The sequence below is a fragment of the Pipra filicauda genome, unplaced genomic scaffold (genome assembly GCF_003945595.2).
Source record: "Pipra filicauda isolate LSUMZ 115617 unplaced genomic scaffold, ASM394559v2 scaffold36_size6622888_pilon, whole genome shotgun sequence".
NCBI lineage: Eukaryota > Metazoa > Chordata > Aves > Passeriformes > Pipridae > Pipra > Pipra filicauda.
Window position 1 is genome coordinate 5590253 of NW_024104498.1, and position 15150 is coordinate 5605402.

Consider the following 15150-nt stretch of genomic DNA (forward strand, 5'->3'; position numbering starts at 1 on the left):
GGCGGCGCCCACGTGTCCGCCCCGCCCCGCCCAGGACCCGGAAGCACTTTCCTGCCGCGGGGACAGCGCGGCGGTGGCTCCGCCACAGCCACAGCCCCGGTCACGGCCCCGGCCCCCGCCCCCGCCGCTCCCCGCCCGCCGCACGGCCGCCGCACGGCCGCCGCCCCGCCGCCGCTGTCCTGCTGCTGCTCCGCCGCCGCCTCCTTCTCCTCATGAAGCCCGTCGTCGTCTTCGTCCTCGGCGGGCCCGGAGCGGGCAAGGGGACGCAGTGCGCTCGCATCGTGGAGGTGAGACGGGGCACCGGTGGGGGCTCTGCGGGGCGGCCCCGGGGGGCTCTGGGAGGTGTCGGATCCCCCGCAGTGGGGTCCGTGACCCTCCTTGCGGGGATCGCTTGGGGCAGCGTGTCCTCCCCCGTACCTGCCCTGCGGTCTGGTCTCTTATGGAGCTGTCGTCCATCCCCCGCCCCTTGGAGGCAATAAATAAACATAACTGACCTACATCTCCCCGTTAGCGGGTGAAGTGGTGGGGCAGCCCCCACTCCTGCCCCTATCAGGCCGCCTAGACTTTATCCCTTCTCCTGCCTTTTCCCTCAGCCCCGCGGGATCCCACTCCGCCAGTGGGTCTGCCTGCGCTGGCATCTGACTTGGGGACACCCATTTGGGGTTTTTGCATCCACTTTGGGGACACCCGCTTAGGGTCTGGAGGCTGCCCCGCTGTGCCTTGGTGGAAGGGCGGGACAGAGGCCCTGGAGACATTCCCGGCTGCCCGGGGGGTGCTGCCTTGCCAGGCCGGTCCTGCAGCCCATCCCGGGTCAGTGGCTCTGTTACACGTTGGCACGGCCACGTAGGTGGCTCAGATGCTTAGACTGCCGGTGTCGTGGCCTGGAAGTGGATCTGAGGTGTCCCACGGCGATTGGGAACACGTTGGCTTCACATGTGTGGGATCAAGGTCCGTGTCTTCTGAAGCCCGTCCCATAAATGTAACAGCTGGCACAGCAGGCATTGCAGGGTGTTGGCTTTCTGGTTCGGTGCCATCTCAGTAAGTTGTAGAACTAAAATGTTAAAAATAGAATGAAAATTTGGTTCTGTGACAGAGTACAGTAGAGGTCAAGGAATGTCCTGATCCCATAGATCTCGTTCCTGCTTTTCAAAGAGACTAAAACTGGCAGCATAATTTGACAAAGCTTTCGGTTATATTATCAGATTTTCAGTTTTCCAAATACATTTTTACAGCGCTCTGAGACAGAACAAGTATCTAAGAAGGATCGGTGAATGCTGCATGGTGTAGTGCTGCCCTTTTAAAAACCAAAAACCACAGGGATAATTATACTGTATTCAGGTGGATAATTACGGAAGTAGTTAAGGCAGAACGCTTCCAAACATGTGTGTATGTTGGATTTGAAACAGCTCTTTGATTTTTTTTTCCATTTTTTTTTTCTGAGCAGTTGTATGTATTTTTACTGATTAAAAGCCATGTAGGATCAAAGCTTATCCATACCCTCACTGAAAGAAATGTCTAAGAACTGTGGTGATGCCCTTGTTCCTGAAACGGTTGGTGGGAAAGAATCCCAGAACTCCTGGAATGGACACGCTGTGTGTGTTGTCTGTTCTGGTGGTGCCCTGGCAGTGCTGTTACAGTTTATCCACGCTGCTGTTATATCCCAGACCTCAGTATTGTATAACTGAGTTACGTGAATTTGGTCCAGACTGAAAAATGCCGTTATGACTTTAGTTCTGTAGGATTTCAACCTCAAATTACAGACTCGCATTCAAACCAGCATATTCATTAAATTAAATTGTGGAATGAAAGGTTCGTGGTGCTCATAAAGCCTTTTTGGTAAGGTCAAATTCAGCCTCTGGCATGCAGCAAACAAATGAGCTTAAACTATAGGGGAATCTTGTAGGCTGTCATTAATGGCTTTCACCAAACCATTAGTGTAGCCTCAGGGCTGAAGTACCTTGTGTGTGGCTGCTGGCCTCTGTTTAGAAGTATAAATGCCTTTGGCTGGATAGGCTGATATAATTGGATAAAGACCACTTTATTAGGAGGAGTTCAAATGAGCCATTGCTGCTCAAATTGTATTTGCAGCTAGAAAGGGAAGCTGGAAAAGAAAAATTTTGCTTGTACTGTATTTATTTTCTTCTCTTCTCTAAGCCTGGAAAGGGAAATCCAAATTATAATGGTGCAAATTCGCTGTAGTTCTGCTAATCCTGTTCACTACATGGAAAGAAGTTTATGGAAGTCAGTGGGCTGGCAGTGGAAAGCACTCGGACCTGTTGACTCCCATAGAAGGCCTTCCTGCTTGCTCAGATAGCTCCGTGGGAGTCACTGGCTAAAACCTGGGGGAGAGAAGGTCTGAGGTAGCTCGAGGGAGAGTTGGACTGATGCAAAGCTGCTGGAAAACTTAGGAAAAGCGGACAGGAGCAGGGAAGTGTGGGTGAAACACAGCTGAAGTACTGAAGAGCAGTGGCTTTTTTAAGCACAAATCCTCGGCCTGGCCCCTGGCAGCCCCCAGAGAGCCCTGGTGCAGGCGGGCAAAGGGACCTAACGTAGTCAGTGCTGTATTTAGGTTGAAAGTGTGTTTTTATTTGCATTTTAAACCCTGTTGGCAGCTTGCCACAGAGAAAAGGGCCTGTAGCTGAGTCATAATAAACCTCATTCATCCTTGTTGTAAATGGACTGAATAATATCAGTTTACATTTGGAATGAATCTGACCCAGTATCTTGCTCTAAATCTGAAGGTTGTGCTGAACAAAAAGTCAGTATGAGCTATAAATATGTCTTGGTTGCTATTCATACTGGAGATCTGGGACAGAGCACATCACATGTGGAAGAAGTCTCATTTGGCTGAGGTGAGATCCTGTATTATTTTAACATCAAACTATTTTTATTAAAAACCAAGGGTGTCTGTGTTTTGTAAAGGTGTTACGTTACTTAGTACCTTGGAATGATTTCTCAAAGAAGCATTGTAATTGTTTTGCTGACTACGCTTTACGTTCCCAAAAAAGGGAGATGGGCATCCCGTGTTGTAGGTGAAATATGTATTTGTTAAGTACTAGCCTAAATCATGACTGCTCAGTATGTGTGTGTGCTGAAATCCCTGATTCTAGAGAAGGCATGTATTCATGCCAAACTTGGACCCCAATGGAGAAATGATTTGAGGGAAGAAGACATAATAACAAGCGGAAATGGGTATTGACACAGTGTAGGGAAGGGAACAGCAGGTAAGTGATTAGGATTCTTTATCTCCACAGATAAGGTTGGGTGAGACAGCTGAGCCAGGCTGGCTTTCCCTGACACAGAGGGAAGACTTGACTCTTGTACGTTCCACGAATGCACAGAATTGTCAGGGAAATGCAAATGCAGCAGAACTGCTGCTCCTCTGGAGCAGTTATTCCTATTTAGATAGGGATAAAGCAGAATTCCCTCTTAAGTTCTTATCCTCTCCCTTCCAGCTCTGCAGATTAACTCCTGAAACCTTCCACAGCTCTGTTAGGTGGAGCTTGGCATCATCTGGGACTGTCGTGTAGCTGTCGTGTGAGGCAGAATATTTGAGCGTGTAGTTGAGTGATGTCATTTGAATGCAGGTTCTTGCAATAACCTTCGTGCTTTCTACAGTGTATTTTCTGTGACTGTGAGATAATTATGTGTGCATAGGACAAAATGAATGATTCTTATCGCTGACTTCTGAACTTTGCTTATGAAATCACGGTGGTAAAGTCAAGGGGAAAAAAATACGTTTGTCAAATCTGCACAAAATACAGTACTTGAATTTTAAATCCTTACAGCCTTTGCCTGAGATACAAAGCTCTTTGGTTGGTGCAAAGAATAATAACTAAAGCATTTGTTGTTATTTCAAGCAAGATTTGACTTGTATGTTTTGTCTTTGTTTTAGCAAGGTGATCTGTAGGGATTTGGGGTATGCAAGACATCCCTTTAAAAGTGCCTAAAATATAATTCACCTCCACCACAACCCTAGACTGTATATTTGTGGTTAAATCTAAATTAATTCCGCAGGGTGGGATGCTGAGCCTTCTCCTTTTATAAGAGCATAAGTTAATATTCAAATAGAAAAAGCTGTTAAGTTGCTTTGGATATATGATAAGAAGATTTCCTAGGGTGAAGGAAACAATGCAAAGAACAACTCACTGTATCAGAAACACTCCTCTGAAAGTAGCAGAGGATTTAGGTTTTGCTGTCATGTAAATTGTCTTCTGGAAGTCTGCTGAGAGACAGCATTAACTTCCTTGAAATAAAAACTTTTTTTTAATTGTTTGCTTTAAACTCAACTTCTGCAAGCTCTTTCATGAGTGTCCGATATTAGTATTCTTCTTAGCCTTTAGTTCTCATAGTTGTTTTTTGGAATAGGAATTTATATTTCTGAACTTTGGAGCTTTTTTTCTATTTTTTTTTAAATATGGTGAGTGATAATTTAAATCTTCCCCCTGAAGATTTATCCCTGTATGCTTCCATTTTGCAGAACACTGGGTGTTGAATTTTGGACTTCCCCAAACATACTGGGTGCCTTTTATTGAGCTCAATCCTCCTGAAGCACTGGGGTGCCCCGTTTGCCCACCTCTTCCCTGCAGGCACTGTCAGTGGGATGCCCTTTGTACATTTTGGTTTTGTTAATGTGGTTTTTTTGTTTGTTTTTCTTCCCCCAGAGGCAAGAAGATATTTCAAACTAAGAAAATGTCTTAAATTTTTTTTTATTTGGAATAAGCAGATGGAAGGTCTGCTACTGCATTATTATCTGTATCCCAAAGCTTTAATTCCCTGTGCTAACAGGACAAGCAAAAGCTTTCTAGGTTAAAAAAAAATATGAAGGTTGCAGGCTTCACACAGTTCTATTTTTATTTTAACTAGTTCTTGAATGGTGTATGTAGCAAAAACATTGGTTTTTTATTAAGGTTGCCCAGGTCAGCACTAGGGCAATAAAAGTTTGTATTTTATTTGTTTAAATCTTAAGCCCTGTGACTTTCATTTTCGAACTAACAATGATAAGCTAAGCTAAGAGTCAAGGTCAGAGGAGTAATTTGTGTTTCTCTTGCTTTTTCTTGGCTTCTGCTCACTTAAGGAAGTCTCAAGCTGTGTGTTTAGTGGAGAGATGTGCTGCTGGACCACACAGGGCTGGATCAGAAATAAACGCTGTGCCCCTTGAAAGGGGTCTGTGTCAGGAGTCCCCGCGGCAGCTGCCGCTCACCACTGATCCTTTCTTGCTGCCTCGAGATTGCCGGGGCAGACTCTGCCTGATTCCAGCCTGACACAGATATGACTCATGTGTTTTCACTTCTGTTCATCTGTTTATTGCATTTACCGAAAACAAAGCATGTTCTGTCTGTGGAGTGGAAGTTGCAAATCCTGGCTGACAGGAGAAAGCTGGAAGGGCTGTGGGACGGGAGAGGAGGGCATCCCAGGGAGGCTGCGGTCTCGGGTTGTCATTTGGAGATGTGGAGCACACAGCCTGTGTGTCCCAGTTTGTCCTGCTGCCTGGGGACTGAGTGAGCAGGCCACTGGGAGACAAACAAGTGAGCAGTGCCCTGCTCTGCTCTATCCAGTGCTGCTGAGTGCTGTTCTGAGGAACACCGCTGTGGTGGGATTGATGGAAACTTGAGCTTGCCTTCCCGTTTCACTGGGATGAATTTATTTTTTTTTTTTTACTTGTTATGTTTTATTTTTTTTATTTTTTTAAAACAAAGGTGGAAGATGTCTAAAGTGGTGCTGAAGGCAGAACTTTTTCATTCACAGTTGATTTTTGTATGTTTTGAATTATGGTTCTCCTAACATAAAAATAGTTTTAAAAATAATGAGAACTAGTGCAATAGCAACTTAGTGATTTGATCTTTTTTTTTTTCCTTCTTCTAGAACAGCATGCCAGTCTGCTAGCATAGCAGAAGACATTATCTCTGAAACATTTCAGAATAGTTAATTCCATATTTTCTTCTTTCTTCTCTGTAATCTCAAAATCTGTCCAGATTTTAGGTGCTTGGCGTCTGAGTATTTGGAAATTTTTTTTAACCTAGTTTCTCTTCAAGTCCTCCTTTCAGCCTGACATTATGCATCCTGCAAGAACTGGAGAAACTGCTTTTTCATTGTTTGGCAACCGCAGCCCTGCTCCCTTTTTGATTGCAGAGGAGAAGGATTAGGCAGTAGTGGCAACAAGTCACGTTCTGGGGATTGCACCGAGATGGACTTGGCACTGCTGGAAAGTCCTGCTGGCACAAGGCAAACCTTGTGAAGATACAAAAGTGTTTTGACCCTTGCAGTCACATCACAGCCCCTTCTGCGAGCTCTTGGGGTTGTGATGATTTGCCCCAATTCAGGACACTTGCTGAGGGTTTATCTCACCTAAGATGAAAGAAAACTTTGTGCCCTGAATGCCTTGATTAAAACTGGCAAGAGTAGCTCGAGTGCCACATCTCTGAAGCCTTCTGTGTGTGAGCAGCAGCCAAGCCGTTCTCCCTGCTTGTTTGCATTGTTTAAACCGACATGTTTTCCTTGGCTCTTGGCTCAGTACAGTTAACAAATACATGTTTTGCCCCTGAAGGAGAGGTTTGTTTTTCTTATTGCCTGGTTAAGCCATTCTGAAGGTTACTCTTAAATACATATTATTATTATCTAAAACAAGTCTATTTGTACAACAGCACTTTAAAACACTTCTGTCTCTTCCTTCCCAGTTTGGCTGTTAAAAACTACTTTAGTTTGCTGTTGCAAAAGACAGAGAATTCCAAAAATTGTCTGACTCAATTTTGTTTTCATGCATGAAAAGGGAAATGCCAAGGAAAATTAAATGGTTTGGTAATCCTCTAAAACTGAAGGGATTATATTTTCCTCCTGTTTTCTCCTTTGTAGAAATTTGATGTTAAAAAAAATCACTGTTCTTTAAATTCAGCAAGAAGAACTAGATGTTAATTTAGTTCTTCAGCAGAGTAATGTTTCGTGCTTATAAGGAAAGATTTATTCTGGTTTATGGCTTCTGTAGGTCATAGTTAATATTTAGATTTGCAATTAAGTAGGCATATCCAAATGCAATGCACATTAAAGCAGGAGTACAGTGAGCTTACAGAGAATGTCTGGAACAGTGAAGCTTTTTCTTCACAGTTATTTACAGTAAAATCTTACTTCTTTTTTTTGCCAACCGTGTACAGTTTTGGAGATTTACGTAATTATATCCCTTCTTAAATTATGACTATGGCAGAACTAACTTGCCATGCTTTTGTGGGTGAAATTGGAAAGCAACTGAAATGTTTTAGAGTCACTTAGTGGGTTGTGTAATATTTCTGTTGTACCTAGTCCAGTAGCCAAGTTTTTAGTCCCAAGTTCACAGCCTCATGAAGTGTATAGTCACATTATTATGCCTCTCAGACACCTTGTTTGGAATTTGCTTTGGATGTTGCTGCAGCCAAAGTGCTAACCCTGAAGTTTTTTGCTGTTGCTTTTGTTTTGTGTAAAAACTTTAAGATGAAAATGTGTATGTGTGCTCTTGGATATCCAGCTAGCTTGGGTAATAACTAAGGAGATGTCCTTATTGCCTGTTTTTATGGACTGTACTTGGTCGAGGAGCATAGTACATGTGGTCAGTTTTCTTGTGGTGTTAAATGAACTGAGAAAAACGATAGTTTGGTGCTCTGAAATCTCCTTTATAACAATGCCTTTCTCTTTGGTAGAAATATATTTTTATGCTTGCACTAGGTGTCTATTTACAATGAGAAATTCCTGAGAAATTCAAGTGTAATAAATACTTTTCATTGGTATTTTGTATTAGAGACCTTTTTTAGCTGTAGTTTGAGGTGAAAGAGAAGAGCAATGGTTTGTGCTGTTTTCCTGCATGTTGCCATCAGATTGATGATCTGAACCTGATCTCTCTGCTCTTTCTGTTTACTGTACACGGCTGACAGAGGGTGGCACCAGTGTAGCTGTTTTACCTTCATCTGCCACGTCATCCTTAGGAAGAAGGCACTATCCTCCTCAAGGGCTGCCCTGAGTTTGTCATGTTCATCCCAGGAAAGGAGGTAGCAGGGGCAGGCGGGGAGGAGTGGGTTTGGAGGAGTGCAGGAGGACTTTTTGTGCAGCTGCCGTGTTATAGGTGATTTCACCAAGGTGGAGGCGGAAGTTGGTGCCAGAGCCACAACAGGAACATAAGGATTTCTGACTTATGCTTGGGATATTACTCCAGCTCCAAAGGACCTGGAATCACCTCATCTGCTTTTCTTTAAGTAGGTAATTAGACAAAATTATTGTCTTGTCTTGTTTCCAAAGATAACAAGATTGCCTTTGAAAGCCATACGCAAATACCTGACCAAAGCCCTCTTGAGCATTTTACTCAGGGATGTCCAGTTCTGGGCCCTTCACTCCAAGAAAGACATTGAGGTGCTGGAGCATGTCCAGAGAAGGGCAACAAAGCTGGTGAATGGTTTAGAGAGTAAGTCCTATGAGGAGCAGCTGAGAGAGCTGGCATGGCCTTTAACCTGGAGAAAAGGAGGCTCAGGGGAGACCTTGTCACTCTCTCTACAATTATCTGAAAGGAGGTTGTACAAGGTGGGGATCGACCTCTTCTCCCAAGCAACTAGCAACAGGACATGAGGAAATGGCCTCAACCTGCACCAAGGGAGGTTCAGGTTGGACATCAGGAAGAATTTCATCACTGAAATGGGTGTCAGGCATTGGAACAGGCTGCCCAGGGAAGTGGTGGAGTCGCCATCCGTGGAAGTGTTCAAGAAATGCCTGTATGTGGCACTTAGTGCTGTGGTTTAGTTGGCATGATGGTGTTTGGTCAAAGGTTGGACTTGATGATCTTGGAGGTCTTTTCCAGCTTTAATGATTGTATGATTCTGTGGCTGCGCTTTCCATGCGTGGTGTGCTATATTGTCAGACTGCTCGCTGAAGAGCGAATAGATCCATCACCAGCAAGATGCTGTTCCTTGTGTTTTTCTGTTGCAATGCAAAGATAAATAGGGTTGACACTGTTGCCTGATGTTAACCTTGCACATGTCCGAACTGAAGGGATCCTGTGCCTGTTTGTTTTGCATGTTCCAGAAATACGGCTACACGCACCTTTCTGCCGGTGACCTCCTCCGGGATGAGCGGAAAAGGCCGGGCTCACAGTATGGAGAACTCATTGAGAACTACATTAAGGAGGGGGAAATCGTACCAGTTGAAATAACGATCAGCTTGCTGAAGAGGGTAAGGAAAGGGCTATTTCCTTGCAGGGTCGCTCCTGCAGGCTAAGCAACAAAGCAGTGGCTGTGTTCTGATAGAGCTGCCTTTCCTCCAGTGCGAGTACTGTGAGTTGGCAGACACGTAGGTGCTTCTCTCAGCAACCATTTGTGTTTCTTTCTGTCTGCTGGAGAGTTAATGTCTTCTGATACCTGGGGATCTGTGGGAAGGGATTATTTTTATTTTATTTTATTTTTAGTAGCTCTAGGGAAATCAGTGAAACTGTATTTTTTTTATTTTCCCGCATTAGCTGTTGACCCTCTTGGTCTGCTCGGTCATATTTGATTGGAGGGTAGAGGCCTTAAAGACACTAAGATTTGTAAGTTTTATCAAAATAGATACTCAGGTGAAGGAGAAGAGCATCTACTGATGTTCTCGTGGAAAGGTAAGCTCCAGCCTTTATTTTTATTACATGTCCATGAAAACAGTGAGAGTACCTCCTTTAAGACAGAAAAGGCTTCTGTTATTCATGGCATTACATTTTTCTGGAGCTTTTCTGCTGGAATTAATTCTAGATCAGGAATGTGTTGATGTCTTACTGTGTAACAACACTTTCCAGTATCTTGTGAAAAGTCAACTTTAAAGCTGGGATTGTGTTAAGAGATTTTGAGCTTTATGAACTGATTAATTCAGTGTGAACAATAGCTACGTTGGTGCATCAGTGAACTAATTAGCACGCATTGAAGGTGAAACAAAAATACATTTTGTAAATCTGCAATAATCCCAAGATAAATGCTTTTCAACTTACCATGTCAACATTTGGGGGTAAATTAATAAGTAGATAAATCAGTGTACGTGTGGGAGACTGTGAATTGAACTATCTTTTATCAGGCTATGGATCAAACAATGGCTGCCAATTCCCAGAAGAACAAGTTTTTGATTGATGGATTTCCCAGGAATGAAGATAATCTTCAAGGCTGGAATAAGACTATGGATGGAAAGGCGGATGTTTCCTTTGTTCTCTTTTTTGATTGTGACAATGAGGTAAAGAAGTGTGTCATTCTGTAACTTCCTTTCTTGCAATATTGTGAGAATCATTCAAGAAGAAAATAAAACTCTGTCAGATAGAATGGGCTAGTTTAAGAGTAGAAGGAAAACTTGGCCTGTGATTTGGAAGGATTTTTTGGCACTTGTTTATACAGATGAAAAGCTGCATGTTTATTGAAACAGGCAGCTGATGACTCTTGGTCTAATCATATGTGAATAAATTATTTTGAAGAAGTACTTCAGGTAATTGCATTCTTAAAGAAAATTTATCAAAACTTTAAATACATTTTACAAAATTATTTGGTTACTTTTCAGAAGATATTACTCTGTTTACTCTTAGTAATTTGTTGTTTAGTCCAAAATGAACTTGATACAATGTCTGCTTTAATTCTAAAGTGCAGCAGCAATCTTTATTTTCATACTAACTAGCTGTGCTATAGGATAGCAGTAATCAATGTTCTATTCAGCAAGTCATTAGATTACAAGGGCATTTTGACAGTGATGCATTATATTCATTTAACAAGTGCCATGATATGCTGTATTTTTAATATGTCAGTGCCCTTGAGGCGTAACATAAAACTGATATAAGAATCCCAGCACCTTAAACTGACTTTTTTTCCTTTTATCCTTTTCCCCAACTTCCTGAGGTTTTGTTGCATTTTTATTTTAACTTACTTGCATTTATTTTTTAATCTGAACACATAAGGGATTTTTTTTCTATTCGAAATCTTAAATAAGATTAATTTTTTCAATTGGTGAGGAGTTAATTTGGGATTCTGATTTTTTTTGCTAGATCTAAAAATAGACAGTGCCTACGTGATCTTCTTGGTTTCTTTTTTTTTTTTTTTTACTATGATTGCATTCTGTAAGAAAAAGTAATTTTTAACCATTGTCCTCTTGCATCAGTAGGATAAATGTATTCATGAGGTGGCCATGTGTCAGCTTTGCTTATTTAACTTTAGGTTTAAAAACTTAGTCCATTGGGAAGCTTTTAACTATGGTTAGTTCTTTCTTCATTTTTTTACTTATCTTTTGAAGTCTTTGTTATAGTCATGCCAAGTAAGAACATTTTACCTGACAATAACTTAGTTTTGTCAGTTTGCCTTACAAACAGTGACTTTCAGGCAGGCATATATTAGTAATCTCATTTGACATGCTGCTTTTCAGAAAGCCTGAACACTCCCTTGAAAATCTGGTAATTTTCTTCTTAGGTTGGAGACCCAGTCAAACCACAAAGCTTGATGTTACTTTTACTTCCTCTGACCCCAAACCCATTTTAATAAACTGATGAAGTGTAAAGCTACCATCCTTTTCCTCTGGAAGAATCTAACTTTCCCTGTGAGTTCTGATTACCACCACCAGATCTGGACAGCATTTTGTTTCTCAGGCCTATTTAGATGTTCAGGGTCTTTGTTTTGTTCCTGCTTTCGAGATGGCACTTTGTGTTCTTGGTTTTAATCATCCTTTTGATGTTTTTTTCTTGTAGATCTGCGTTGGCCGCTGTCTTGAAAGAGGCAAGAGCAGTGGTAGGAGTGATGATAATCGGGAGAGCCTGGAAAAGAGGTACTGTCTTCAAAACTTTTCAGTTCCCTTCTGTTTATGTTTTACTATGTAATGTGTTTTTGGTTTTTCTTCTCTGTGCTTTCTCCTAGAATTCATACATACCTGCAGTCCACTAAGCCTATCATAGATTTGTATGAGAGAATGGGAAAAGTCAGAAAAGTGGATGCCTCTAAATCTGTTGATGAAGTAAGTGTGTAAGCCAAAAAACTGTGGGGATGGCAGTGGCAGGGTACATATTTTTGGCACTCTTCTGAGATGTGTCTATGTGTGATTAGTGTGCTAATTAAGCACTGATGTGTATTACTGAGGGAGGTTGTGGAACTCTCGTTTTGACTCTGGAAGAACCGAATGAGATGTGAATAACTTTAGGAAATTGATTAGTTCTGCTTGAACGTGAGCTCAACTAAACATATTTTCAGTGTTCCTGTGTTTAAGTGCCTTGCCTTTTTCATTTTCATGAGCTTTTGCTCTTCTGAAGTAGTGTTGCTCTTCTGTCTGTTTGCCAGAATTGATGCCAATTTCACTGTTAAAGAATTACTGTGAATGTTCTAAAAAACCCTATATATTTTTAAAATGCTGTCAAATACTATTTATGTTGTTTTGACTTGAAGTAACTGTTTAACACTTCATAAAATTAATATTTTTCTTTATCTTTTTAGGTGTTTGAAAAAGTTGTACAAATTTTCGACAAAGAAGGCTAATTCCCTGCTTGAAACTTCATTTAAACTTGTGCTTGAATCTTGCTTGAATAGCTGCTACTGCAGTCCACTCTTTGTAATTATTTTAAAAGATTTTTTTAATTTTTTTTCACATATCTAATGATGATTGTAAAAGCAGTTAATTAGAAATTGATCTGTTTTTTTAAATAGGAAATCATTTCTTGTGGCTATAGTATACAAATTTCAGGGTTCTCTGTTAGTAGAAGTCCAGTTACTCACATGGCAGAATCACAGTTAATACATCTCTCTGAAGAAACTATTTATTCCGTCACAGTTCTGTGCCTGTTATGGGCAGGCAGCCCTTTTTATTCCTTACTGCCATACACCTATTTTTATTTTTTTTTAAGGATTAACTGAACAGCAGCATTAAGCAATGAAGGACCCATGTGCCCTTGTTTGTTTTTTGGATGCTTGGACCAAATTTAGCAAGTTTTTTTTGTTGGGTTTTTTTTTTTCAAAATATAATTTTGTCAAAAAGTCACTGATGTCCCCAAACACGAATTCTGGAAGTCAAGCTACAGTTAATATGAGAATCTGTTTTAGCAGTTCTCAAAGAACTATTAAATGTGCTTTTCAGGAATAGACATACAAAATACTTTATGGAAAGTGGTGCTTTCTTATGACTCTGGATGTAAACTGTCTTCTAAGTTCTTGAGTACCTGGATGACTTGGCTCTGGGATTTACCTTGTTTTCATTTGCAAAAGATTAAGAAAGTCAATTTAATATTTCAATGCTCATTTATTTTAAATTATAGTTATATTCTTAATTACAGCATGGTCTTCACAAGATGGCAAAGCTCTTAAATAGTGTAGTAAAAGCAAAATCTTCTAACAGTTCTGTCTTAGGTAACAAGTGGAAGGGATTTTTCTTTATTATTGCTGAAATACTGTGTTACCAAATGCTTTAAGGTTTGTTACCTGGGGAAATATTTTTATGGTTAAACTAGTGAATTTGTTTCCCTAAAAATGTATAATTTTAATAGCTGTTTGTTTGAGAAGTTTGTAAATTATTGCACTTTTGTTACAACGTGGTCAGCTGAGGGGAAGATAACTGCAGAAAATGTTTCATTCCCTTAAACAGATTGAGTCCTGCTTCACCACGTTCTCTTGGAGTAGCCAAGTACAGTCAACAGCAAGCTGGGATAAGCAGAGAACTAATTGAAACAAACTGGTTTAAATGTTTGCACAGATGTGGTGCAATTTTGTCTTTTGTTTAACCTTCTCTCTCCCTTGTATAGCATGCATAGGTCTGTGGGGGCCCAGCCATGCATTCCTTGCATGCCCTGAGCTTCCACTGAAGGCTTGAAGGATGAGAGTTTTAACTAATTTTAGTGATAGAGTGGTTCTTCCTACATTAACTGACGCTATAATTGGTTTGTGATATGCTAATTACACGGAACTGCAATTTGGAAATCTCGACGTTCAGCTTTTCTTTAGTGATGACTTTGTCCATTTAGGAAAAGGTTTAAATTATGCCTGGCTTCTAATTAGAATCAGATGTGTTGGTCCTCATCCTGCAGTCAGATCTGTGCAGGCAGATTTGTATTTGCAGGAGTTCTCATCTCGCTGAGGTTGTTGAGGCTGCTGATCTGGGGACGAGATGGGTACAGAAACAAAGGGTAAAAAACTACAGTAGCTTTTCCAGTCTGGTAGGAGTTCAGACAATGGACTGGGCACAAATAGCTGTTTACTACTGCAGAATATATGGACCATGACTACTTTTGTGAGTGTGGGAGGCTGATGCTTTCACTGCGAGTTTCCCCTTAAAAAAAAAAAAAAAGAAAACATGGTATTTAGTTCTTACTATATAAGTATACTGACATAGGATAGGATCCCGCAAAACTGCATGTTTTGATATGAAGGTTAGAATCAGGGTTTTTCAAAAAATATTTCAAACAGGATTCTCTAATCCAGTTAGATTTAATTATCTTTTGTTTCTAAGTTATTGGTTTTTATGAGTTCTGTTCAGAATAGAATATCCATTTTCTCTCATCCTACACTTTTCTGTGTATTTAAGTGCTGAAACAAAAATAACTTTTGGAGCAAGTTTTAGAAAAAAAACCCCAATGTTTTGGCAGTATTGAATTTGGAGTGGATTGTAATGTGTCTGTGCAAGGACTAGATTTTTTGTCATTTTATTTATTAAAGATGCCATTAAATGTGTTACCACTTCTTCCAAGTTGGACTTATGATTGAAATAAAGATTAAAGGCAATATGCCAATGTGTTGTGTCCATTTAGCAGCAAAACTGTATAAAGAATTTGAGGAGATCCAATAAACTCTCTTCTGTGGCTTAATGAGTGCTTGGATACCTGTCACAAGGGATATTTTTCATATATATCTGTCTATATAAAGTGAGTTTTTATTAGCATTACCTACTTCACGTGGCTGCATACACACAGGTACATGTATAAAAGTTATAAAAGCTCAGTTTTCACAATAAAAACTGAAGTCCTGAAGACCCTGTTAGGCAGAGGATAAGACCAGGCAATTGCCTGGGGAATTGGTACCTTTTCTTGGTTATGTAGGTTTATCAGATGACTCTATTTGTATAGTTGTGCAATGGTAATTCATTTGGCACATCTGTGAAAGAAAAGGGGCTAGAAGTGGTCTAGGAAACACAAACCTGTTGTGCAGCTGCTGTTGGAGACACTTTTTGTCTTGG

General features: G+C 40.9%; 1 protein-coding gene across 1 annotated transcript; it reads left to right on the forward strand.

The window, feature by feature from the left end:
* The first annotated feature begins 42 nt into the window (after positions 1–42).
* Positions 43–14782, forward strand: CMPK1 (cytidine/uridine monophosphate kinase 1). The gene is made up of 6 exons (XM_027747232.2): positions 43–287; positions 9037–9183; positions 10048–10200; positions 11690–11766; positions 11856–11952; positions 12426–14782. The coding sequence occupies exons 1-6, from the start codon at positions 213–215 to the stop codon at positions 12465–12467; spliced, it is 591 nt and encodes a 196-aa protein (XP_027603033.1). The 5' UTR covers positions 43–212; the 3' UTR covers positions 12468–14782.
* Positions 14783–15150: the final 368 nt, after the last annotated feature.